At 40.2% G+C, this 27,461-nt stretch overlaps 1 protein-coding gene across 4 annotated transcripts; it reads right to left on the bottom strand.

Moving 5' to 3' along the window:
* Positions 1-4,037: 4,037 nt before the first annotated feature.
* On the bottom strand, positions 4,038-21,088 carry ampd3b (adenosine monophosphate deaminase 3b). Of its 4 annotated transcripts, XM_037978207.1 has the most exons (17): positions 20,900-21,088; positions 20,230-20,321; positions 18,717-18,784; positions 12,424-12,646; positions 12,100-12,268; positions 11,096-11,261; positions 9,051-9,270; positions 8,771-8,900; positions 8,458-8,652; positions 8,071-8,202; positions 7,439-7,602; positions 7,104-7,230; positions 6,805-6,968; positions 6,560-6,680; positions 5,852-6,025; positions 5,615-5,725; positions 4,038-5,265 (listed from the first exon to the last, which is right to left on the bottom strand). In XM_037978207.1, the coding sequence occupies exons 3-17, from the start codon at positions 18,772-18,774 to the stop codon at positions 5,092-5,094; spliced, it is 2,328 nt and encodes a 775-aa protein (XP_037834135.1). In that variant the 5' UTR covers positions 18,775-18,784; positions 20,230-20,321; positions 20,900-21,088; the 3' UTR covers positions 4,038-5,091. The 4 variants fall into 4 exon arrangements, with proteins under 4 accessions (XP_037834135.1, XP_017285728.1, XP_017285727.1 ...); XM_017430239.3 differs by lacking the exon at positions 20,230-20,321 and having other exon boundaries at positions 20,916-21,088; XM_017430238.3 differs by lacking the exon at positions 20,230-20,321.
* Positions 21,089-27,461: the final 6,373 nt, after the last annotated feature.

The following is a 27,461-nucleotide window of genomic DNA, read 5'->3' on the forward strand; positions in this document are numbered from 1 at the left end:
TGCTAAACACATTCCTGTTTCCTGCTAACGTCTCAGTAGTCTTTGCACAGCCACCCTGCATATTTAGGCCCCACACGACGTGCCATCGGAGCGCCATAGTGCAGCTGGTGTTTAATGCAGCAGAGTGACGGGTTTTCCTTCGGCTTCTTCTCTGCCCCTCGTTTTATCTAACGCTCCCTCCTCTTCTTTTGAAACCAGTTTAATCGGATTGCTGTGGAAAAGCTGCAGTGTTCACCTGCAGAACAGGCTTTTTTTTTAAAGGCTTTTACGTTCACGAGACGCAGCACTTTAGTTTGAACCTGAGCTTTTGGTGGTCAAGTTATTAAAACCAAAACAATTGTTTGCTTGTGGAATGAGTCGTTTCTGTTCGGGTTTCCGGGTTTTACCCCCATTAGCTTAGTTATGGGTCATGATTTAGTAGGAGCTTATCAGAACTCAAGTATTTCATGAAATGTGAACACGTGATGAACTGAACTTTAATATTTATTCATAGATTTCCATTTAACTAGAATTTAAGTCTTTGTTGAAATAATAATAATACTGTAATTTTTTTCTGACATGCATCACAATGGCTCTTTTTAAACCGTGCAGCAGCTATCTATTATCTAATATTAACTTTTGAATTTCAACCCAATGATTTTTACTATAGTCCCAATCAGTTCTGTTCTCCTAAAAGACCATGATCTGCAATGAAATGAAATTTTTTTTTTCGTTGCCAGTGTTGAAACTTGCACAGATTTCTGGGTGAAACTGCAAAAAAATAAATAAATAAATATAAATATATATATATATATATCTGACACTGTAATTCTTTCACAGACGTTCGTGGCGGCGGAGCAGTAAAACAGATCTAAGATCTGAGTCTGATGTACGTTTGCATGATTTGTTCGAAACTGTTTGTGAAAAATCTCCACAGCAGGGTGGGCGGGGGTAATGTGTAAAGCACCTGATCTCACGTTCCTGTGCGTAGCTGTTTTTCCACATGTGCTTGAACACACGTTCTGTGTTATATCTGATGTTGCAGCCTTAATGTGGTAACATTAATCTGTTATTCTGCTGACTGAAGTCCCATCGTTACCGGAGGCGTTTAATTGGCGAGGCTACATTAAAGTGGGCGTAATGAAATGAAACGAGAGTCTCGTCCTTAATAGAGCTGTAGATTTTACACTTTATTACTGCGTAACGATGGGTCGAAAGATTTATCCTTTACACTTCTATTTATATTATACACCATTTACAGGCTGTTTTTTATCCTTTGTCATCAGAAAATTTATGCAATAAAAATTTGAAAGCCTGTTATGTGTCAGTTTTATATCCCAAGTAACGAACTATATGCATTTCCTTCATTGTTCATGACATGTTGTGTAGGACCAGCAGTGTCGAAGCCTGTTATACAGGGAGCCCAAACTAAAAAACTACAAATCTCAGTCAGTGTTTAGTGAATAAATACGGTATATTACCCCGATCTTGTTTTTCAGATGTCAAATTATTCACAGAGAAATGTGAGTTACGTTTTCCCCAAGACATTTTATATTGAATTACCGTATTTTCTGCACTATAGGGCGCACTGGATTATAAGACGCGCTGTCAATGAATGGTCCATTTTCAAACTTTTGTCATATATAAAGTGCACCGGACAATAAGGCGCATTATCGTATTAGTGGAAAAAATTCAACCCCAGTTCCAGTGAAGTTTGGACGTTGTGTAAAACATAAATAAAAACAGTATAAGATTTGCAATTCCTTTTTAACCTGATGGATTGGACTGGATACATTGCAAAGACAATATATTTAATGTTCAAACTGATAAATTTTATTGTTTTTTTGCAAATATTCACTAATTTTAAATTTGATGCCTTCAACATGTTCCAAAAAAGCTGGGACAAGTTGAAGAATAATTTAAAAAACACCTGTTTGGATTATTTCACAGGTGAGCAGGTTCATTGGAAACAGCTGGGCGTCATGATTGGGTATAAAGGGAGCATCCCTGAAAGGCTCAGTTGTTCACAGCAGGGATGGGGCGAGGTTCACCACTTTGTGAACAAATGCATGAGAAAATAGTTTAACAGTTTATTAACAATGATTCCCGTGGTACAATTGCAAGGAATTCAGGGATTTTATCCTCTACAGTCCAAGATATCATCAAAAGATTCAGAGAATCTGGACAAATATCTGCAAGTAAGCAACAAGGCTGAAAACAAACCTTCGACCCCTCAGGAGGCACTGCATTAAAAACCAACATCGTTCTGTAACAGATATGACCACATGGGCTCAGGAACACTTCAGAAAACCGTCGTCAGTGAACACAGTTCATCTCTACATCTACAAGTGCAACTTAAAACTCTGCCATGCAAAGAGAAAGCCAGAAATCAACAACACCCAGAAACACCGCCGGCTTCTCTGAGCCCGAGCTCATCTGAGATGGACTGACAGAAAGTGGAAAAGTGTCCTCTGGTCTGATGAGTCCACATTTCAAATTGTTTTCAGAAATCATGGATGTTGTGTCCTCCGGGTTAAAGAGGAAAAGGACTGTCAGGATTGTTATCAGCACAAAGTTCAGAAGCCAGCCTCTCTGATGGTATGGGGGTGTATTAGTGCCCATGGCATGGGGAACTTGGACGTCTGTGATGGCACCATTAATGCTGAAAGGTACACACAGGTTTTGGAGCAACATTTGCTGCTATCTAAGCGGACATCCAGGGACGTCCCTGCACATGTTCTAACAGCGTGGCTTCATAGTAAAAGAGTGTGAGTACTAGACTGGCCTGCCTGCAGTCCAGACTTGTCCTCCATTGAAAATATATGACATATTATGAAGCACAAGATACAACAACAGAGACCCTGGACTGTTGATCTGCTGAAGTTGTACATCAAGCAAGAATGGGAAAGAATTCCACCAACGAAGCTTCAACAATTAGTGTCCTCAGTTCCTAAACCCTTATTGAGTGCTGTTAAAAAAAGGTGCTGTAACACAGTGGTAGACACTCACCTGTCCCAGCTTTTTTGGAACATGTTGCAGGCATCAAATTCAAAATGAGTGAATATTTGCAAAAAATACAAAGTTTATCCATTTGAACATTAAATATCTTGTCTTTGTAGTGCATTCAATTGAATATAGGTTTAAAAGGCTTTGTAAATTATCTTATTCTGTTTTTATTTATGTTTTACACAACGTCCCAACTTCACTGGACCTGGGGTTGTAGATCAAAATTGGCGACACATCAGTAGTATTTGTTCATCACACTTTGCTCTATCTATATTTTTTTTTTGTTATACATTTTGTCACGGCCCATTAAGTTTGCAGAATGTTGATTGGGGATTGTCACACAAAAAACAATGGATTAAATTTTGACGGTGACCCAGATGATTGCATTATTTTTTTTATCAACACTATGTCATTGGTGGAGGTTTGATCTCTGAGTGCTTTTAGTTCTAGGTATGTTTAGCTATTTTTGAGATATTAAATATTTCCAGAAATGTTCATTTTTAACCCATCATAAGTCTTCTCACTTTCCATCATAAAATTCCAACACATTCCACCTGTTTTTGTTTAGTTCTGTGTAATTAAGCCGAGAAAGATCCTGGTAAAACTTTTTTCATTATCATTATTATTATTATTATTAGCCAATGCTCAAGAGGCAAACAGGCCCAGTTGAAATTCTCATTCTTCTCATTCCCTGACGGATATACTGCAGGTGCTGTCACCATGGTGACCTTAACGAGCTTGGTGCACACACCTGATAGTCATTAACAGCATCTCTGGTCTCTCAGAACTTGTTTAAACTCAGCAGATATATTTGACAAGCTGCTTCTGTTTCAGGGCTACACACAAGGATTTCTACAGTAGTAAGTAGCTGTTAGATTCTTTTAGGTTAAAACTTGTTTATTTTTGTTCTGGCAGTGGAGTTAACGCACCTTTTCAGTGGTAGAAACACGAGTAACAGTCTGGAGTTTATCGGATTAGCAACCTATAGACAAATTAAAATTAAACCCAACAGACAAACTCATAACAGACACACTTTTCACTGTTTTGCGACCTTTATTTCAGTTATGAAAAAAAAAAGCATAAGAGATGAAAAATCCCATCAAATACAAGATGAGGTGTTCATACTTAACAGACCACAAAGTTCCCACAGTTGCGCTTGTTAATAGCAGGCTGGCCTCTCCTTCACTTTCAAGTGATAGTTCAGATCTTTTCGAAGTGGCATCAGACAGCTGCAGGTAGCTCTCTGAACGACCTCAGGCTGAGGAAACGCTTCAAGTCAGACAGAAGCGACGAGCGGACGGGTGTTCCCAACGCAGCTAGGACCTCTAAATCAATTACCTTCTGTTTTCTGCCCTTAGTTTGGAATTTCGGTTGAGAAATTCATAACGCCAATTTTTTCCACTGTCGTTTTAATGCGACTTGGCTCCTTAAATATCACCCCCTTGACGAGCTTTAGTGCCTACTAAAAAGCAAATTCCAGTCTCAAAGATTTCACAGCGGTTAATGCAAGCTCTAATGTTTTGACCTCCGTCAGTTTCTCATTACCTGCTACAATTTTTTGCCAGCAGCAGCTGCGTGATATTTCAGCAGAAATAAACATTTGAGTAACAGTGACGGTGGTGTAAAAGCTTCTCCATTGGCATTTGCGAGAACGGCTATGAAATGTTGACGACTGCAGTTGTTTTCAGAGGGCAGAATTTGTAGTCTGCTTGTGCAGCTCAAAGCATCCGAATTATTCCTTCAATCAGAACCCAGGATTATCGGGATGCTCAGAGAACATTGAAGTTTTCCCCTCAGCCTTTGTTGAAAGATTCTGCAATCCCAAATACGGACAAGTTTGCAACATTTTCAGTCAAAATACTCTTACCTGCGAATATGTACCTACTCACAGGACGCATCCAAATCCAAAAAGGTTCATCTGTGTTACACTGCACTACCTCAGCCAATACAACCTACCATTCCCCCCCTCCCACGCCCAAACATCTACGTAAAGAACTTTTACAAATCTGTTATTAAAAAATTACAAATGCCATCTCGTCTTTGCCCTCTGGCCTGTGAAGGCGTATCCAGGTGGAAGGTGGAGGTAGGAGCTGTGGGGGGGGGGGGTCACTTGGCTGGATCCAGACCTTCGGCCTTCACGGCGTCCACCAGGAAGCTGAGCTCGTTACACAGGGTCTCATAGCGGTAGGCCATGCGGATCTGGGCCACATTGGTCTTCTGGATCTCATTACCCTGTGGTCCGTCTTGTAGGTAGTTGGAACCAATGAACTGTTTCTTTTCCTGTGGGTTAACAGAAAAAAAGGATGTAACCTGAATATTTTGCATGAGTTGCTTAAAACCTTTTTCTTTGGAACTACGCGGGTTACAAGATATTTTTCCAAAGGTACTAATATTTCAATGCTTAAAACAATAACTGCATTTATTTTAATGATGTTTTTGAGATTACTGAGACACATACTGTGAAATACTACATTTAAAGCTACACTATGTGTTGGTAATTCGTAGCGTACTACTAACGTGATCTTGTTATTGATTCGTTTTACGCCAAGCAGTCTCCAGTGCAGTTCTGGTTGTTGACACAAGGTGGCAGTCTGCGTGTTATTGGAGTTATATATATGTTCAGTTCTACCTGATGGGACAGGCCGCTCTGCAGAACGCTGTTTCTGGCAATCTCGCACAAATCGCACGTGCTCAGCTTCCACAGCTGTGCTGCGATGGCGTACTCCTCCATCAAGGCTTCCTAAAGATTTTATTTCAGGAGAAATGTTGATTACTTGAAAAGGTTTCCAGATTGGTCCACAAAGACCAATATGTCCAATGTGTGCTTTAGTCAAGTTGATTTGTTTCAGTTCTTGTCTTTCCTAACCTTAGTGTAGTGGAACTGCATGGGGTCATCAGTGGACAGGGACACGCACAGGCCTTTGTGAAGAAACTCTTGCATCGGGTTCTTTGAGTACTGCAGGAACAGGCTGTTGTTGCTCAGGGGCGACATGGCAATCGGGACCTGGGCCAGGTAGTACAGGTACTGCAACACCGGACTCTGGAGAGGGGGACATCATGTGGACACACCACAGGTTTAAGGTTTTTCTTTTTTGACAACTGGATAATACATTAAATGATCCAACGCAGCTTATGGGGACATAAGTACGGTTCAGTATTCTTCCAAAATATACTTGTTAATGTTACTTAGTAAAGGCGGGGATTGAATCAGCAACCATCCAGCAGGTGAAAAACCCCTTTGTTTTCGAGCCACAGCTGCCCATGCAGACAGAGAGTTTATACAGTATATTGTGGGATGCAGCAGTGTAGTCATTCAAATGGATCTTAATATTTCCCCCAACAGATATTACATAAGATTTGTGTCATATTATCTGCAGTGTCGGCAGTAACAGCTAGAAAACTCAGGAGTAAGGAAAAGTTGCCTTTTTAAAATGGAAAACGTTTGTCCTCGGGAGACATTTCTGTGCTTCACTGTCAGTTTACTGTCTGTGCTAGTTGTAAAGTAGGATGGTTGGGATCATGTCATTATTAAAGACCTTGTTCATCAAACAATAGTATGAATTTAGGGCTGCACCTTCTTCAGGTTGAGTCCGTGGGAGATGTTGTCAGCTGTTAGGAAGGCAGAGACCAGGTGGGTGATGGAGCCCGCTTCACCACAGTGGGGACGAAACTGGAAGGTGTTCAGTCCTCGGTCCCTGCAGAAAGAAAGGGGTTTGGTTTTGTGCAATAATAATAGAAACTCTGTTACTAAGAAGCTGTTCAGCGTTCCTGTGAGTGAAGCTGATGTCTCAATGTTCGGCCGTCGTTCAAAGAACTTACATGCGCAGATTGTTCAGCACCATGATGTTGGCATACATGTAGAAGAGGTAATAGGTGTAGGGAGGGTTGTCGTCTGCCGTCCACTCCTCAGGCTTCGGGCTGTTGTAGGAGAACATGTGGTCGCTGTGTTTGGACTCATCGTCCACGCTGTCAAATCCTGTCACCTGCAGGACCACAGAAATGACATCACACCAAATAATACGCAGTTCAACACAACGCTATTTCCAGTTTGTCTCCTCAGCCGCTGAAATGGGGAAAATAAAGGCGCTAATAAAAAGGTTGCTCATGAATTTACGTACATATTTTAGGAAAATGTGGATTGTTTTGTGCTTTTGAGGGTTGACTGTAGCTTCAAAAAGCGGGAGGAAAATGTTCTCTAGCATCTTGCTAAAGTTTGGAACCAGTTTCTTTGACCTGAAGATGTCACTGCAAGACAAAAGAAATGAAGTCAACCCTTCCTCTCATACAGGCAACAATTTATTCCAAAAACTGATCACCATTTAATTATCAAACCTTCTAGTTTTAAGCAATTAAGTATTCACAGCTTGGTGACTTGCTCACTGTCATCAAGCAGTGTTTCTAGTTTGTCCTGTTATGCTCTAACAGCGGGCATCTCCTTTCACTGAAAGCTTACTAGATCCTTGGAACTTGGATCATCCATCTCATGTTGGACGAGTGGACTTTGTGTTGGATGAACCACGTTGCAAGGCTGCTCCACTCTCGGGCAGACCTGCCGTAGATGGACAGACGTGGCTCTGCGTGCTGATACGTGCTCTCCTCCAGCTCTGCAGCAACTTCCTAAAATTTGCAACAACACAACACACACAGAGCGTTCTTGACATTTCTCGATAAAAACAGAAGTGAGCTGGTAGTCACTCAGTGGGCAGGAAGCAAAGTAATGCGTTTTGTAAACGCTGTCCTTGTTCTTCACAAAAGAACAAACTTGAACTGCACTATTATTGTTAATGCTCTTGATTTCTTTAATAGCGGTTTATGGGATAGGTTTTTTGGTTTATGTTCATCTTTAAAAGAAATGCCAAACACAAAAAGATGCTCATTTACTTCTGTCCAAGTGACACATGGAGTTTAACCCTTGTTCCTTTCAGTTTTACGCCTCTAAAACCAACATATCTTCACTGAAACTAGAGTTGAAGTTTACAAAATTTTCAATCTAATCAGACCAAAAGAAACCAACTTATCACACAGCTGTTTAACCTTTTATATACATTTAAATTCAGGATATTGGTGTTTTTATTTGTACTACACCTTGATGAGACGTGCAAAGTACTCTCCGTTAATGTAGTTGTCCGTTTTCAAGTAAATCTCCCGCAGTTCACTGGCTCCAACAGGATTATACTTTGAGTTGAACTTGTCAAAGCGGTGAAAGGTTTGTCTTCCCTGTGAGTGACGGGAGAGAGTGGATTATACGTACTCATAACAATTACAGTGTTTCTTTTTCTAAAATATTATAAGATTGCAACATTAACAGTGAACATGCCATACATCTACATGTGTAATGGAACAAATATTGAATGAAAGTAGTTTTAACAACATTAAAAGCTAGTTACAAAGTAATTTTGCATCAAGAAGTTGTTTTTTTTACAGACTGTATAACACTTGGTGCTCTTGTTTTAACTGTGAATGCTCTCTTACAGCATGCACGTCCAGTGAATCTACAGTAAGGTCATACGGGTCCATTTTGAGGTTCTTGAAGACTTCTTTGAGTGTGAGCTTCTGGCCTCCTTTCTCCAGAACCACCCGGTCTGCCTCTTTATGGTATGTCGTCTGAATAAATTTCAGCAGATGCTTCTGGTTCATGCAAGCTGCGGCATGTATGTGTGTGTCCACCTGCGTTTGGCACAAAGAAAATGATGTTATTGGAAAACTACACTACATTTATGAGCTGCTACTTTAGGCTCCAATTCACCTTCTAAAAGGCTGGATTAAAAAAAAAACCTTAACGTACCTTTCTAACATTGTAGAAGTCTCTGTGCGCGACCCTTTTCAGCTCTCTCAGCTCTGCCATTTCATTCAACATTTCATGGAGGTGGAATTTAGAAGCCAAGAAATTAAGTCGTCTGTGGCAGTAGGTTTTCCTGCAAAGAAGCACAAGCTTAAGCTGTAAGAAATGCTTTTCAGTCCTGGCCTGTTGAAATGCTCTCTCTCTGCAGTTCAGGTGGTGACATTATTACCACTATGTGCTGAAAGATTGCACTGATATGTGAGTCTGGTGTTTGTGTACTCACGTTGGGCCATCAGCTATCATCGCAAGTACGTGGCTCAGGTCTATAGCAAAGGTCTCAAGATCAGGATAGGGGAGGTTGAGGGGTTGTTGTTGTTTTAGTGCCTCTGAGTTTTCATACACGTTAAATATTCCATCTATCATCTTCAGCTCATAGTTCAGGTTCTCAGGGATACCCTCCATGGAGTATGGATCCTCTCCTTCACCAGGGAAAGGCCAGATGTCTGCAAATGATTGAAGCAGATAAATAAAACAGATTGAGGAGGATTCACAGTTTAGTAATATATAGATTAAAATTCAATATCTTTGGCTTAACATCAATCTATCCATTCATTTTCCTTTGCTTATCCATGGTCAGATTGTGGAGGCCACAGGTCTAAGAGGGAAATCCAAACAATTCTTTTCCCAGTGACACTCTCCAGCTCCTCCTTGGGATCCCAAGATGTTCCCAGACCAGGAAGGATTTATAATCCCTCCAGCGAGTTCTGGGTCTGTGTCAGGGTTTCCTCCCAGCGGGACATGCCCAGAAAAACTCCAGAGAGAAGCGTCCGGGAATCAACCAAATCGGGTGCCTGAACCCCCTCAGCTGGCTCTTTTTGATAAGCAGGAGCCGTGACTTTACCCCCCCCACGGATGACTGAGCTGACACCCTATTTAAAGGTTGGTTAGGGTTACAGAGGAAACTTCCTTTCAGCCATGTGTGCCCAGGATTTTGTTCTTTTGGTTATGATCCAGATCTCATGACCACAAGTGAGGGTTGGAACATAAATGAATTGAAAGCTTTGCCTTTCAGCTCAACTCTGAGAAACACCCTTGTTACTGTAGCTGGGGCCCCAATCCATCAATCCATCTCCTGCATCATTCTGCTGTTGCTTCTGAACAAGAAACCCAGATACTTGAACTCTTTTGCTTGAGACAAAGAGTCATCGCCAACCCAGAGGAAACATTACATTTTTTTCCTGCAGAGAACCTTGACCTCAGACTTAGAAGACCTGACTCTCACCGTAGTCGCTCCAATCTTAGCTGCAAACCACAGTGCACACTATGGTTAATAGCTTGAAGTCACCCACAGAACCAAGTCATATGTAAAAAAGCTTAGATGAGGCCATAAGGTTCCCAAATCAGACACCCTCTTCTCTATGACTACGCCTTTAGATCCTATCTGTGAAACACTACAGACAGGATTGGAGACAAGGGGCAGCCCAGGTGGAGTCCAGCTTACTTGACTCTGTTCTGAGAATACAGACCCATCCGTCAGCTTTGGTTTTACAGTAATCAAGTAACAGCCGCTACAGACTTCCTTAGATAACACCACTGGATAAATGCACTGATTAGCACTGGTTTGGAAACCCCCAATCAGGTCTGGATGACGCCCAGAGTATTTATGTATTTAATTAGGTAGACTCAGCTACAGATTTTCTTTTTTTTTTTCAATACACTGACACAATGCATAGATGCATAGTGTTACACTCACAACATGGCGTAACAGTCAGTGATGTGTTGCTCCTGTCTGAGCCTGTAATCAGCAAGACTCAGATCCTGTTTTTCCTTTTAGGTCTCTGAAGTGGTGGTATGCTTGCATCATACTTCTTCAACATTACTTAACACACTTGAAATGCTCTATTCAGTCACAGGCTCAGACTTTAAAAATGCCTGACAGTGATAACTATAAAGCAGATTTATATGACCGATCACATTAATTTAAACTCTATATTTATAATTTTTTTAAGCTCATTTGGCTTTACATATTGCACCAATGGATTGATAAAATTCATACATTAACTGAGCTGTTTCAAGGAGTAGATCCAGAAAAAGCTTCTGGATGTGTGTCTTGTTATCTGGAGTTTGGAGTAGTCTGACCTTGGCTAACACACACTTCACTCTTCCTCTGATACAGATACAGAGAGAGCCTAAAATAGCTTTAAAGAGCTGAAACACTGTTTGGTCCTCTGTACCAACTACAACAAAGCTAAACAAACTGTAGTATGCAAACATCCTTGCACTATAGTTAAATCTGTTGATTTGAACCGAGCATAGAAATGTTCATACTGGGTAAGACCTCATCCTCCTCGCTCCACTTCACATTTTCAGCATTACGGAGGAATTGGGCAGTGGTTCTTGGGAAGCGGTGGTATGCCAGCCTGGAGTACTTCTCTCGGATGTAGAGGGCTTTAAGGAGACCCTCGGTTGCTTGTTCATAATCCTCAACTGTGATCTGGAAACATTGGAGAGGTTTATACCTGTTAGAGAGCTGACAATTCATGAAGTTAAAATGATTCATTATCCCTGGCTGCCATGAAGTGTGGGCAATAATGTAATTTATAGTGTGTGTGTGTGTTCTTGGTTTCTGTTACCTTTTTAAGGATCTTTTCCGGTACAATCACCTACCTTCTCAGGACTACTAGTTCTTATTGTGCCAAAGTGCGATAGAACATCATTAGGTTAGAGATTGGGTTTAGAGCTACGATGTAAATCAAGTTTATTTTAGGGTTAGGTCACAGAAATGAATAGAAGTCCTAATAAGGGCAGAAATACAGATTTGTGTGTGTGCTCGTGCATTCATTTGTCTGTCAGCAAAATATCTCATGAAGCAGTAGATGCATTTTATTGAATTTCTCATAAGGTAATTATAGGATGTACATCTACAACTGACTAACATTTGAAGTCAACCGAATTCAACATGGCCGCCACAGCTGATCAACCTTGGCAAAGACAAAAATGACTATAACTCAGATCATTTTACAGGTATTGAGAGTTGATCCTAGCACATATTCCTTTTGTTTAAAACTTTGGAATACACTTTCCATCAAGGGATGCAAGTCCAGAGTTTTAATTTAGTTTTTACACAGATGTTTGGGGTTATTAAGGTAAGTATTTTTTTTATTTTCTATGATTGGGCATTACAGTTTGTCTCACTCTACTTCTCTCCTCAGTAGATAGTTTTTTTATTTATCAGGTACCTACTTTTGGTAGGATTGTTTTTATTACAAGCAGATGTGCAACAGGTGTTTTTTTTTTTCCTAATGTGTAGTAGTTGCATACACAGTACATACCCCTGCGCAGTAATCCCCGCTGATGGTTACTCTCTGGAAGTCTGGGAAGTTCTCCAGGGAAAAAGGTTCAATGATGCCTGCGGAGGGCAGAGGGGACGCTAAGGATCGATTCCAGTCATCAGGCGGCTGCGACACTGACTGTGAGCGCTTCAACAAGAAGTTCTTCTTCCTGTTGGGACAATCACAACGATCACTCTACTGATAAACTAAGACCCCCTGCTTTACGTTCATAAAACTGCTCATTTCCGCTGTTGTCGGGGTATCTAAAGGGCCAAATGTTTTCAGGTGTGGGGGGCCATGTTTAAAGATCTGTCCACCTCCCACCTCTGAACAGACTCCTGAGACTGCTGCTCGGCCAGCTCCTTCTGCAGCTCCCTCTCCCTGTCCTCGTGCAGGCCGATTGGACAGTCTTCTGGGACGGAGAACAGCGCCAGAGCATCCTTGGTGTTTTCCTGTTTCAGGGCACAGGCGTATACCTTCTCCGCCATCAGACGCACCCTCTCGTCAGCCTTGCTTATCGACATCTTTGGGAAGAGCCGCGGCATCTCTGGAGAGAGGTTAGAGTCTCAGTAAGCTTGTGTTTCAAAAGGCAACCTTGAATACACGCCATAGCTCATAATTGGTATTTAAAACGTGAAGTAAGAACTCGTTATTGCTGGACCAAACAAGGATATTTTACAAATTAGATGCATTTCTTTTGTGAAATTTGGGGATTGTTGGCATGGCAAGAAATCTATTACAGATTACAGTCAATAGCAGGAGGTGTTGACAGTAGGCAGCCTGTTCATTTTTGTTTTTCTAAATCTAAGCAAGGCGTTGATATAATCTTTCATCAGTTTAATGTGATAACATATGGTATGACCTAAACATCTAAGAAACACATGTATCACAAAGATAAACTGGAGACCGTTTAATCGGAGTTTGGAGTTGGAAGGGAGCGCTGCTCTGCGGCGCCTCATCCTCACCTACGTTTGTAAACACGTCTTGAGAGGCTGACTCATATTTCTGCACTTGATACTCAATCTGCCAAAGTGCCCTGCAAGTTACAGTCAACACACTTAGTCCCCATCCTCTGTGTGCCAGGTCGGTACTGTGACCCGTCGGCTCGATGCAGAGTCAGGTCTTGATTCTTCTGCCATCTACAGATGCAGTCCTGTTTGATGTTAATTTATCCTTTCATCACTCCGGCTGCTTTACCCATACAACAAGATATTATGTTAAGGGTACAGCTTGACTGAGTTTATGATGAGGTTTATTTATGTACCTTTCTCCCTCCATTTTCACACTGGGACTATAAAAATTGTGGTAATTTGTACTTCACATAACGTCTAATAACTCTACCTTAAATGAACATGTGGACTAAAGTTAAAAAAGAAAGAAAGCCTGACCGAGCAGTTACAACTCCAGCATACCAAAACAATCCAGTTCCCAGGCCTCAAAAAAAAGTTTTTATTGTAAAATGGAAAAAAAGCCTGACCCGGCTGTCAGGACTGCAGTAGTTCCCAGGACTTAGTCTTGTTTATATGGACTGCCAAATGAGGCCTGGTGCTATTTTTAACTCAGACACAGAATTTGTATTTCGATCAGAGCGGTTGAACAACAGCAGTCTTTTTTTATTTATTTATTTTTATTTTATTTTAACTTGGCCCGAGGCCTTAACTCATGTGAAAGCTCCTGTTGCTGTCCAGTGTCCTGTCTGTGGCGGAGATGTTTGGCTATTCTGCTCATCGTGTCATCACTGCTGCTGATATTATTGTTGCAGTTCAGAATGTGGGTCACTTGGACAGCTCTAGTATTGATTTATCTGGAGATATTTGAATCAACAAGCACAAGACAAGGTGTGTGTGTGTGTGCAAGCGCGCCACTGTATCAAATAACTAACTTCTTGGCTGCTGCCTACAAACCACGTGCAACTCTATCTGACCGAAACATTCAATAATCTTGGCACCTCCAGAGGTGACTCCAGTGCCATTTGCCCTATTTGCTGCTCAGGCCTTGGAAAGTACTTTTTGAAGGTGTCATTCAGGCTTCACCTCTGAACACGTGTACATTCTCCCTGAGCGGGAACAGCTGAGCAGCTTTGTGGATGACCTTTTTATCTCACATCAGCTAAAGAAACCTGACCTGCCCATCACAGTCCAGCTTTGGTTTGGGCGCTCTGTCAATTCTTATTTCGCAAAATATTAAAGTTACTCAGATTGTCCTGAAGTGTATCAAACGGTGCAGTTTGATAGAGTTTACTCCAGTAGCTTCACAGATATATTATTATGCAGTTCTGAATTGTGGGTACGCACTCAATGTAAACAAAGCATTTGGCTGAATCTGCTGAAACCCAAGTGGAAGCTTGAGTCACATGACTGACCTACATTAGGCTGGACGTAGTCTGTGTAGGTAAACAACAAAAATGGTGGATTTGGGCAAACATGGTTTTTGCTAAACTTCTGCTATACTGGTAGGTTAGGCTGAAACGACAAACTTCTCTTTTTATCTGCGTACTTTACTCAACAAATCTGAGCATAAAAAAGGAACCAAAACATCAAAATTAGCTGACTTCTTCCTCCCAAACAGCTCTTCCACGGTCATCCCCACTGTTGACCTTTTTTTAGTGTCCTCAGCCATTTCCGTTGGTAAACAAACACACGCGGCTGCCACTCACAGATTTCCTTTAAAAAAAATTTTTTTAATTAAACACACGTTAACCATTAACATGAGAAAAACATTGTGTGGATTTTATTTCTTTATGACTTTATTTTGACCGGTCTTCATGACTTTGCAGTGAGTATTAAGTTGCCGTACCAACTAAGTTCAGATGTTTTTGAACAAACAGCTGGTTATTCAAGATAATTATTACTCAGAAAATAAACTGTCCATCTAATTTTATCTCTGTTGTCCTCCAGCCAACAGCTAATGAAAGAACCTCCATAAAACTCTGCACGTATCTGTCACCACATTTCATCTGAGCATCACTTTACAGATTTATAATCCACCGATTCCACACTCTTACCTTCTGCTGTGATTTGAGCCATGTTTGGCTCTCAGTATTCTCCTGTTGATTCAAAATGTTTTCGGCTTGCACAAATCTCAATTTGACTGTTTTGGACGCTAAACTCTCATCTTCAGTATCGCCATTTTATTAAACCGAAACGGTGAAGTTTCGCAAGTTTCTGGAGCTTCTGGACTTTTAGGAGGTGTCTTCAGGTCTGATGTCTGTCTTTGTGTCTGTGATGCTTCTCTTCATGCTGCTCGCTCTGACTGCCTCGGCTCGGTTTTGCTCTGCTGTTTACGTGGTCCACCGACTGTATCTATAATGCAGCTGCTGGCTGCCGCTGTCTTAAGTGTCCCTTTCTGTCTCTATTTTGGGATGTAGAGAGCATCATAGCAACTGGGGCCTCTAATCCAAGCTGGTATGTCAAACCTGAATAGTAACATTTGACAGGCTGTCTGTGATCTCGGGCAACACGGAGGAAATGAAATATTGATGTTCGTTAGGACAATCTGGACGTTTTATCATTGGGAAAGGTTACCGTTTCATTAGGACGTACAGATGGATGTGGAAAGGTTTGAACAGGGACAGATTCCCATCATTCTTGGCTCCATTTTCCATCAAACCCAAATTTTGAAAGGGATTTTTACTTTTTTTTTTTTAATGTAAATAAAAAAGTTTGAAGGAAATTTAGAAATTTTACTACCTGAAATTCCAACATCCATCAACTCTCTTCTCTGAAGCCCCAAAATAATCTACTTACCTTTCTAATAATCTAAGCTGACAAAGTACCTACGACACGTTTTGCTCTCTAAAGATCGTAGAAATAATTTTTAAAAATTGTTTGCTTGCAAAATCTTTGAAACGTTAGTGTGATGTCACACTCTGAGTTTAAGAGGCTGTGGGAAAATCATCGAAAATCATTAAACTGCAGTTGTGCAAAAAATAAAGATAGCAAAATGCTGGTTCAGTCATATAAAGTCCAACTTTGAATGTTTTTACTGTGAAATATGTGAGCTGTAGAGTTCCAAACCGGGTGGGGTTTTCTCAGTCGTTTCACCAAAATCACATTGTTTCTTTAGAAATATTTCCCAGTGTTTACAAATTTTGTCTATGCTTTGTGATTTCCTGCAGCCTAAAGCCGTAGCACACTGTTCTCAGTCAAGCAGCACAATGTATTTTTTGCACAGGTTCACTCAAAGCTGCAGAAGGAGGAGTAAATCAAAAACAGTGACAGGAATGGAAGAATAATAGTAGTAATAAGTAGTGAGGGTGCTTCGATGTCTGTGTCTCTGCACCTTTTAATTAGACCAAATAACAAAAGCTTTTAAAACTTTTAAGAAGATGACTGTCCAAAGCTGGAGGTCGAGAACTTCAAAAAATTTAATAAACATAAAAAGAGCAAAACGAAACAAAAACTGGAATGAACTTCATACATTTTACCAGCTCAGTTAATGAGATTATTTATTTAAAAATAATATCTCAGGCATGTCCACCAAGCGTTTCTTTAGCTAATGTATATACTAACAGCTAAACTACTGTCTTACTATTAAAATATATTTTTCCTGCTGAAGGTAGATTATAATAGTTTATCCAGTTGTTTCTCCCATGTTTACAGCTGAAGACGGATTGTTAGTCATGAATTTCTTTAACAAATATTTCACTTAATCTTCATGGGAATAACAGAAAACCTCCTTTTGTCCCCTAAACTGAAATAGGTGAATTAATGCATGGACAGTGGCATAGTGCAGAGTATTGGTTAATTTACTTACTTCTCTTTTAGCAGCATTTACACCATTTGTATTTCAACTTCTTTGTTCTGATTAAGGAAGGAAGTAAAATAATCTAGTGGTGCACAGCTCCACACATAACAGTGCTGATAGTTACAGGAGCCATTTATTAGCTCTTCTGGCAGTTTGTGTTTTGGTAAATCTATGTAAATCAGCAAGATTAGGGCCGTGACGGTTTATAGTCCAGTCCTCTTTATAACAGACCGGTCAAAAGAACACCACACGGTACTGTGTGCAACTGGGAGGTTACTCTTTTTTAAATGTTTACAGACACTGCACATTTTTTGTTGTTGAAAAATTGTGAAATCAGCGTTACATTTACATGAATATACAGTTAGTGTTATACCACACCCAGTGTAATGTGGTGTTATCAACATGCACTGACAGGCTGGTCAGAGGGAAAACCTTCCTTACAAGGGGAACACAGTCAACTCTACATGGATGGTACTTCCATCTCCAGGTTAAGATGTTTTAGTCAAACTGAAGGCAGTTTTACTTTACTCCCTTTCAAACATCCTGATGTGGACCTGATGTGTTGGTTTGTTTTCCTCCAAGGAAAAGGACACACCTTTCTTTATCTCTGACTGTCCTAAATCAACTCAGAGTAAAAGTTATTAAAAAGTACAAGTCAGGTGATGGAAACAGAAGGATTTCCAAGGCCCTAAACATTGCCAGGGGTTTGGTTAAATCCATTATTAAGAAATGTAAGGAGCATGGGACGTGTAAATCTACCAAGACCAGGCTGTCCTTACAAACCGAGTGAGCGTGAAGAAGGCAAAATAGTCAGACAAAGACACATGTGAGCTCTCTGAAGGAGTTAAAGCACCAGCAGGTGAGATGGGAGAGACTTTGCAGAGCCTTTTGTTTGTTCTATTAATATAGTTTGTATTTCCCACACCTACCTGCCTGTAAACACTTACCTGTAGTTTATTCTTCTATTTCAACCATCCACCATGACACACTGGTCCATTTTGGGATAAACTAAACATGGCAGAGTAGTCTGACACGTCACGTTTTATTCTTTGTTGATAACATTAGGACAGCGTATGCCCTCTTGTCATTACACCACTGTGTTTGGGCATAGAAAGACTCGCAGAGGGAGAGTAGCTTCTGAAGGCAACGAAGGAAAAGGCGGTACTCACAGCGCTCCATCCTCTTGTATACACAGCTAAATCCAAAGTATGTCTGAGTTTATATATGACTCATTTAACCCAAATAATTTGGCTTCAAACAAAAAACAATATTTACACATTCCAAGGATCCAGACCAGCTGTTACATTAGTCCTTTCGCTGATATGGCAAAAAGGAATAAATCACATAGTTTAGATATTCTTTACGGATAAAGATGCTCCTCAGAGAGGAAAGTGTCCGGCCTGTTTGTTTAATCGACTCACTTTCACTAAACTACTGATCCAGGATTAAGCTGAAAATCCTTTCTTCTTCTTCTCCTTTTTTTTTTCTTAAATCAATTTCCTGATCTTGAGAATAAACAAGGAACTAAGTTTTCAAAACTACCAGTTCTAAAACGTCTCTGCAGCTGCGTCTGACAGCAAACTGGGACACGTGCTTCTGCTCTCCAGCGGAGCATCGTGTTTTATTAGTTTGATTAAAAACTGGGCACAGTTTTCAGTGCTTAAGATTAACCACGTTGCCAACAGGTGACTCTTAAATATTAAATAAAACCAAAAAGTTGCGTGGAGTTGTACAAACAAACTTCTTTTCAGTCCCACTGATAGAACTGGTTTGTGTCTTCAGGTATGTAATGAACTGTGGTAAATCTGCAGTTATCACATTAGTTAGAGTTAGTTCTTCTGTAAAAAAAAAAAATGTTTGTTTTGACTCACCTTTCCCAAAGCATGGCGAGGACTGCTGCTTAAAAAAAGGCTTGCTCCTTTGGCTCATTTTGATTGATCTGAGGGAAAGACAACTTTGGTTAATTATAGCAGGGTCAGTCAAAGTCCTTTTTCTAAACAGAATTTCTAATACTAGTCTCCAGATATACAGTATGTCCTCACGTTTTATTCACTCCATTGCTTTTTAGTTGACCACTCCGAGAAACTTGACAAAGCAGGGATTTAGATAATTAAAATGTTTGATGAGCACCCTTTATGAAGAACATCGCTAACATCAGTCAGTTTACCAAATCAGCCTCATTTCTCACAGGCAAAACAACAAACCCAGGGCTAAAACACTTCTTTTTTGGGGGGTTTCTTTTAATTGAAGCCATTTCCGGACAGCTGCATGTCACTTTTGCCCTGGCTGTGTTCAGACTAACCATTAGCTCACCAGTCAAATCAAATTTAAAGCCTTTTTTTATAACAGAGCTGTTTACAACAAGTCTGATAAGAAAGTATTCTTTTAAAAGCACACGGCTCTAGCGGCGGAAGTCTTTAAGCAACGGTTTGATTACAGATAAATATGATTACAGATGCATTTCGATTATCTTGTTGCATCCCCTCCCCTTGGTAATACTTCATACTTGTAAAGCAAAGTATTAGTACACTTGCCATTAATTTACTTCTAGTTGTATGTCTGTCAGCCATCGTGTCGGTGTGTGTGTGTGTATTATGTGCACACTGGGCTCTGCACTTCCACGCTTCTGAGTCTCACCTTTTGTGTTCCTCCACTTTACGTCATTAGCTATTGTTAAAGTGTCGGGTTTTGTATTTCAGTTTACTGTCTGCATGTTTTCTGTTTGAGTCTTTGTTCAGTTATCTTTATCTTAGTTCTTGTTGTTCACTATTCACTCCTCCTCAGTCACTCACTCGCCTTCCTGCATGCCCATCTCCACCTGTCCCTACCTCTCATAATCATTCCACCGGTGCCCACTTTCCCAATTACCTCCTGTGTTTAAAAACCCGGTCATCTCCTCCACTAGTCGCTAAATCATTGCTTCTCCGTTTCTGTTTTCTCGCCCTGTGCCCGTTTCTGTTTGTCTTATACCTTGTCGCTCCATGTTATTATTTCGTTTGCATTAGCCTTTGTTGCCACGTCAGCTTTTTGTTTTGTTTATTTTCTTTATTTAAATAAAATAGTTTATTTAAAATGAGTCTGCGCTCTGGGTTCACCTTCGTCTCCACGGCATCTGACATAAAGTGGAATTTTACAAATTGAAAATCCATTCAGATGCTTCTGTGTCTAAAAATAGATTTTAGCCCCACCCCTAAATGGCTATACAAGTTACATCCTAAAGTGTTTTGGTACTTCCTGACTGCCTTCAAGTTTGACTCATGGTTGTTTGATAATGTATTAGTGATTAAAAAAAATCCCCAGCAACAACAGAGATTACATCAAATGCACAAAGTTGGCAGGGACTTGTCTGCTTTACTAAATACTTATTTTTGTGTTCTTTCTCACCGTCACAGTTTAAACCCAGGCGGTTTGCTGTTGTCTCTCTTGCTGCATCAGAGCATGCAAACTGTTCAGGCATCAGTTTTATTTGTATAGATCTGCATCAGATGCAAAGATATCTGTTAAACACTCCTCCTTTTTCTTGTCACACCTGCCAAACCATGAACACACTTATGCAGGTGGACCGACAGTTTTATATCAAGTAACTTGAAAAACAAGTCTTGCCCAATAAGACATGCAGCTTGAGGCTGGATTAGTTCCTGTGTACTTGACCAGGCTTGTCTTTGTGCTGGGTGAAAACTATGACAGGAACTTAGAAAACTCAGATAACCGCTGAGCAAACGCAACAGAAGAGACTTCGGCTCCCAATAAAAAACCTCCCAACTATTTATTTTAAGGCAGACATGAACACTAAACATCACTAACAGTCATGTCAGAAAACTACAAATTAAAGAGACTTTTAAATACTCTAGGTTCCTCTGACAAAACAAACAGGCCGAGAAACAGCCCTGTGCCTCATGACCCACAAGGCTAATTGCACCTACGATATGTCGATTAGCAGTTCCATGCAAATGCAGACAAGTCACTGGAGGAATGTAAGGTAAAGAAAGATAGAGGTTATAATAGACTTATTTCAATGTAATACAGTGAAAAGTTTTGACAGTATTTTACTTACTGTTGTGTGAACTTACTGCAGGGTTGTGCACAAATAAAACCTCTTGAGACTGTAGAGAGCCCTTATTAGGCGCAGCCCTGTCAGCGCAGCCTCCTCCTTGCAGAAGCACAGCTGGTTCACTCTTTCACTGCCAGGCTGAAGTGCAACAGCGCGCACAGCTTCTAGCTCCCTTTTCAGGAAGTGATGCGCATCTCTGTGCAGTAGAGGAAGTGCTGGAGGAAGCCTGTTAGCCTTTTAAGAGCATGAAAAAGCTATTTTTAGACCACACCCATTTTTTATTTTTTTTTTGGTTCGTTTATGAAGTGTGGGTGTGTGCGGTTCATTGTGTAGCAGGCTGGCATTATTTGGCAAGTTCCTGTTAGGAGAACTGACAAAACGAGTTGGCATGTCAGCCGCGTTGAAGAAACAAACAAAAAGATGTTCGACCTGTGATGCAGCACTGCTGGGTCACTTTGAAAACATCATTATGACAGCAGGAGATCCAAAAGTCATTTTTGATTGCATGATAGATTGCAGCATTTAGGAAACAAGTTGTGAAACACTTAAACATTTTGTTTCTGCATAAATGGGACCAAATATAATTAAACTGAAGCTCAAACTCAAAAACCAAACATGCATAATTTACTCACTATCGTCCACCTGTTATGACGGCGGGTGATTGTGTAAATGTCTGTGTGGGATTTTTGTTTTTAAGAACTTTATTTAAACAAGAACAACCCCACAGCTCCCCCATCCACCCACTGTCCAGGCCAAAAAAAAAAGTACATAAAGACAACAGGTTCTGTGACCACTCACTAACATGCACAGGACTGTGCATTGATGTAGCATAAAAATGCCATCAGTAATGAATCCAGCAGGTCTTTTCTCACACAAAGACTCACAAAGTATAAACAAAAGCTAGTTTATTAATGAATTCTTTAAAAGGAGCACGTTTAATAAATTTACTCTTATATAATAAGTTTGACTCTCCATTGACAGAGTCCCAGACTCACTTTCTTTATTATCTGTGAGTTTTATTTAACTCCAAATATCATGTTTACTTCTAACATTAGTTAAAAAAAAAATAAACTATATACTTTCTGGTTTTTACATCCAGCCCCTAAATGTTAAGGACAAACAGTTAAAAAAAAAAAAAAACGCACAAAAAACTGTTCTTCTTCCGAACTTGGTTGATAAGCCCAGTTTAGTCGCAGGCCTTTCTATTAAACTACTCTTTGTTTTGAGAAGGACAAAGCTTACTAGACTTTCCTATCAGGAAATGTTTCCAGGATTCTTCCCAGCATCCATGACCCGTGAGAAGCTGTGGAATCCACAAGCAAAACAATATCTCTAGGGAAAAAAACAAAAAAAAACTTCTCTTTGTTTGGTTCCATTTGTGGCGTTCCTGAAGCAGTTGAAGATATTCTCAGACTCAACATTTCCAAAATAAATCTGCAATATATTGGACTTGTTTCCATCGTCTTCTTATGTACAGGTCGTCCTTTACAAACAGACCAGATGGAAGAGCAGGTTCATTTGGATCTTCAGACAAAGCAGTGAGAACTCGGTCGTTCAGAATAGCCTGAGTTTCACTAAGAACTGTTTAAAGTCTGCTGTCATCCAAGCATCTTCATCATTCGAAGAATGTGTTCCCAAACGCCACCATGGTGCGTGGCTAACAGAGGATCAAAATTCCACTTCATTTCATGCTGAAGTAGTGCTCCTTGTGTTTTGTTTTGCTTTAATTTTTGCTAGGGTCTCTCTCAGTTCCTCTTCTGCACTGACAGAATTGGCAGCATTATCAGAACAGATATGAGTGACTCGGCCCCGTTGCTCATGAATCATCTCAGGTCATCAGTGCACAAGTCTGTGTCCAACCAAGCATCCATTTCTATGTGAACGGCTCTGCTGGCTAAAATAAATATCACACCAAAACTGTTGCAAAAACTTTTCTTTTTTCCCCTCAATTGGACCTAAATAGTCCACTGCAACAAGGAGGAGATCAACTGGCAGATCTGCCATGTTTTTGTTCACTTGCTCTTCCCCTGTAATGTTTACAGGCAGCACAGTTGGACTACGCTTCTATTGCAGAGTTTGCATTTGTAATCCAATATTTCCTTCTAACTTTGAATAGGAGGTAGTTTTTCCCCACTGTGACCCAGCTGTTGGTGAACATGGTGAAAGATGAGTGTTGAAATATGGTGATCTTTTGAGATGATAAGGGGACGCTTGTCGTCTTCTGGCAGCGCTGCTTCACCTTGTCATCCACTAACCTACAACAGGCCATCCTGCAAACATGGATCAAGTTCGTAAATACAACTACCCTTATTAATGACACTTTCCAGATGAAAGGGCACCTTTTTGAACGTCTTATACTGAGTATAGCAAATGATGCGTATTTCTGCCTCTAAGAGGTCGTCTGCTAAGATACTTTGAGACTTGCAAAAATCTTTAATCTTCATTTCCAGCTGCACTGAAGTGGGCGATGCATTTATGCAAGAAGCCCGCAGCTCGTTTCTTCTTCGACTTAACATCACAAGGAGCCTTTTAATCTTAAGGACCCAGGCAACAGCAGCTTGAAGCTTCCTCCGGTCTGAGAAGCAAGTGAGGAGCTTGTCAGTAGCATCAGGCGAGTCTTTGACAGTTACAGTGTTTATGGTGAAATCTCGTTTTACTCCTGGGTCATCCAGTGGAAGGAGATTTTCCACAATGTTTTCTGGCCAATGCTCATCTGACTTCTAGAGAAAGTCGGGCCCGTAATCCATCTACTGCCCATGAGCAGCTCCTCAACCTTTATACCTCTGGTCTGCTGGATTATCTTTGGTGTTACCACAACGCCACTTTTGTTGCATCTTTAATAGTTAAAATCCCATTTGCCACGAAGGTATGAAAACGCTTATCCTCATTTTATATGTATTTCAACACAGGCAGTCTGTCCAAAACACAGATTCCTTCAACTGCAGCTGCAGTTCTGCCTTTAACATCCTGTCCATACGAACTGAGAGGACTGCGGCTGCCAGCTCTAGACGTGGAATAGTTGTTAGGATTTGGCTTTTCTGAGTTATTTTTTGGATGTGTTCCCTGTGCCCTCTGTGTTCTTTGTGCTATCACTCACTCTCCCTCAGTAGTTCCCATGTCAATCTGCCTCAACCACCCACACCTATCCCTTGTTTGTCACCTGTGTTTGTTTTCTAATCACCCTCCACCTTTAAAACCTGCTCATCTTCCTCACTGACTCACTAGTTCATTGTCGTTGACATGCACTGCCTGGTTTTCCTCGTGTCTCGCCCCCCGTGTTCACTGCAAGATTGGATTTTTGTAAGTTTGCTTTTTAACTTTGCTGCCACGTCAGTCTTTAGTTTTTTTGTTTCTTTTAAAAAATAAATTGTTTTTTCTTTGGAGCTCCTCGTGTGTCTGCATTTTGGGTCTAAACCATCCAACCATCTAACCTGACAATAGTAACCTGTTTCAGTCGAGTAACTCCTGTCTTTCTAAGCGAAAAAAAAGCAACAAACATCATGTTTGGTATTTTCCAGTCGTATGTAGCTAACAGCGTTGTATCCATTTTCCCTTGCGTCAGAAAAGTGATGCAACTGAGCTGCCATGATGTGTCCAAAGATACGCGGCTTCATGCAGCTCTCCACTTTGAATTCAGACGACTTCCCAACTTTCTCGAGCCAGTTCATCCAGAGTTGCTGTACGTCATCAGGTAAGGTGTTGTCCCAACCACAACTTCTCCTGCAAAGCTCCAGGAGCAAAATGTTTCCAGCTAAGAGGACTGATGCGACAAATCCCAAAGGGTCATACTGAACTGAGAATAGGCAGCATGCCAACATCTTCAACTGGAAGGTATCCTTTTTAATAGACCATTCAAGATAAAGAGCTCTCTTCATGGGAAGATTATCCCTATCCAAGTCTAATTTTATTTTTTTTAATTCCTTGGCTCTTTGTTGCCCTGGAATTGTCTAGATTAGTAAAACAAAACCCTCCTCTTTGACAGAGGGAAGTAAGCTCTTTGATCAGTTCAATACTCTCTGTCTGGGGACATACTCGTCAAACAATCATCCGCACACAAAAAAGGCTGTGACTCAGTTCATTTTTAAGATACTTAGCCAAAATGTAATGCAGTAAGAGCCCAAGCTCCGAGCACTGACTGATCACACAATATCTTTGAAAATTTGCCGTGCAAGTCAGCAGGCTTTATGCATTTTTATGTTAGTTTATTTATTGAAAATAATTAATTTTTTATACAGTTCATACGTGTGAATAGTTCCTCTGAGATTAACAGTAAATTTAAAGATGAAATCAGAGTCCAATGTTGTCAACCAGTGAGATGACAGTTGTTGATTTTTATTTAAACCAGGGCTTAAAGCAAATGTTCAATCAGATTGGCCATCTTTCTGGTAAACAAGACCAGTCTGTTTTATATTTTATTAGTATTATTACATCAGATAGATTGTTTTTTTTCCCCAGCATTGTTATCCAGTGCTTCAGTATGTCATTAATGACTTATACATTTTGATTGAGAGATATAAACTATGATCATCTTGTGATGAGGAACAAAGTTATACCTGTTTTGGCCAAACCTTCAAAATAACATTACGTGTGAGCTCCTGCAAGAGTGATGTGTTAGTGCTCAGAATGAGTTGAGGATGACTCTCAGCTATCACCACATCAAACTTTAGCTCTGTATCTGTAAAACCAACTGAGTTATATTAATTCTTGGTTGCTGAGTTTGCTTAGCTGTGGTGGCCATCTTGAATCAGGGTGACTCTAAACGTTAGTCAGTTGCAGATGTACATCCAGTGATTACTTTCTGAGAGTTTCAATAAGTTCTGTCCACTGGTTCATGGGATATTTTAAAAACCAGCAGACACACAAACAAAGGGAATTACAAGGCATTCATTAAAAAATACATAAAAATGGTAAGCCAAGATCAGGGAGTAAAAACTAAACATGCCTGAGGCTTAACTCAAACCTGGGTGTGACATCTTACTGAGAATAAAAGCCAAAGGGTTCTGTCAGGGTTTTCTTGGACGTGTAACACTTCTGAGAATGGTCGGATCACATTCTGTGAACCAACACACAGACTCCTGTCAGATTATGCCTGAACAGAACAAGCTCACAAGCTGGGACTGGCCCCCAGGCCATCAGCCGACAATCACTGATTTAAAGTCTTCATAGGTGCGAGACTTGAGGCGTAACCTCTCTTTAGCTGGCAGATTAACTTAAGGGTGCTGCTCAGGATGTCAGTCGTTCTGGCAACAATTGCAGTCATTTAATACTTGAAAACAACTTCAAAAATTTCCATGGCTCTGAACGTTGTCATTTCTCTCTCAAAAATGCTGATTTTTTATTATTATTATTATTATTATTATTGTTGTTGTTGTTAAATTAGTAGAAAAGAGAAATATAAAATTGACACTTGTATTTTTTTGAAGGCAAAAAAAGGAGAAGTTGACTGAACTTGAACTTATTTTTGTTAGTGAATTGATATGTGTGTGTGTTTTGTACAAGCTCCTAACCCTGATGTGCGTTTCATCAAACAGCCCAAACAATGTTGGGAAGTCGAATGTGTCGTTTCCTCTCCAACTTATTTTTGGACCCTAATCATGAAATAAACAAGAAGCCAATGAGCTGATGATGCTAATCAACCTTGAATATGTTAGAAAATGGCTCTGTGCCCATATCTATAAACTCAGAGGAGCAGTTCATTTTGTTTTTGTAGGTTTTCTGTGAAGTGCATTAAAAGTCACAGCTATGCAGAAATATAGAAAGTTGCATGTTGTGAATATATTCTCTGGCTTTTATACCCACTGCGTTGACTTTCTGGTTAAAACTCTGAGGGGGATTGCAAAACGTATATTATTGTGACAGATCTCACAATAATATAGTTAATTTTTCTTTTTCAATTAACGAATGACGAAGCCTGGATGGGTGAGCTTGGTCTGTAGCCCCACCATGTGGTTTGAGAGGAATGTTTTCTAGTCAGTGTCCTAACTTTAACTGCATGTGTTTTCACTCCTCTGTAGTGCACATAGAGCATACAAGCATTTGGGTGCCAGGTTTTTGTTTTTATAAAAAAATATTGGGTTTTAGTGAAATTTTATTTGAAATTTTTCATAAAATTTGTGGTAATTTCAAACCATTCTGAAAGAAATGTTGCTTGCCATAGCTTTAGGTTCTGAAAAAACATTCACTGTCTATGAAAATAACCCCCCCCCCCAGATGTTTTATCCTTTTATTGCTGTTATAAATCAGTCGTGGTCAATATAAACTAACCTTTTTGACCAGCAAATGATAAAAAAGAACTCTAATGACAAAATGAAATGATTTCTACAAAGTGATGCCAATTAAATAAAAACATGTAATGTAAAATAAGTGATTGCATAAACACTCGCCTTATTAAAGTGACCGTCCTAATTCAACAGAGGGCTGGTAGGTAGGTAGGTACATTTATTTATATAGCACTTTTCAGCACAAGGCGACTCAAAGTGCTTTACAACACAGAACAAAATTACAGACAAAGTTACAGAACATGATAATGAAACAAAATTACAGACAGGTACAAGATACAATGATA

The sequence above is a fragment of the Kryptolebias marmoratus genome, linkage group LG11, assembly GCF_001649575.2.
Source record: "Kryptolebias marmoratus isolate JLee-2015 linkage group LG11, ASM164957v2, whole genome shotgun sequence".
In the NCBI taxonomy this organism is placed as follows: Eukaryota; Metazoa; Chordata; class Actinopteri; order Cyprinodontiformes; family Rivulidae; genus Kryptolebias; species Kryptolebias marmoratus.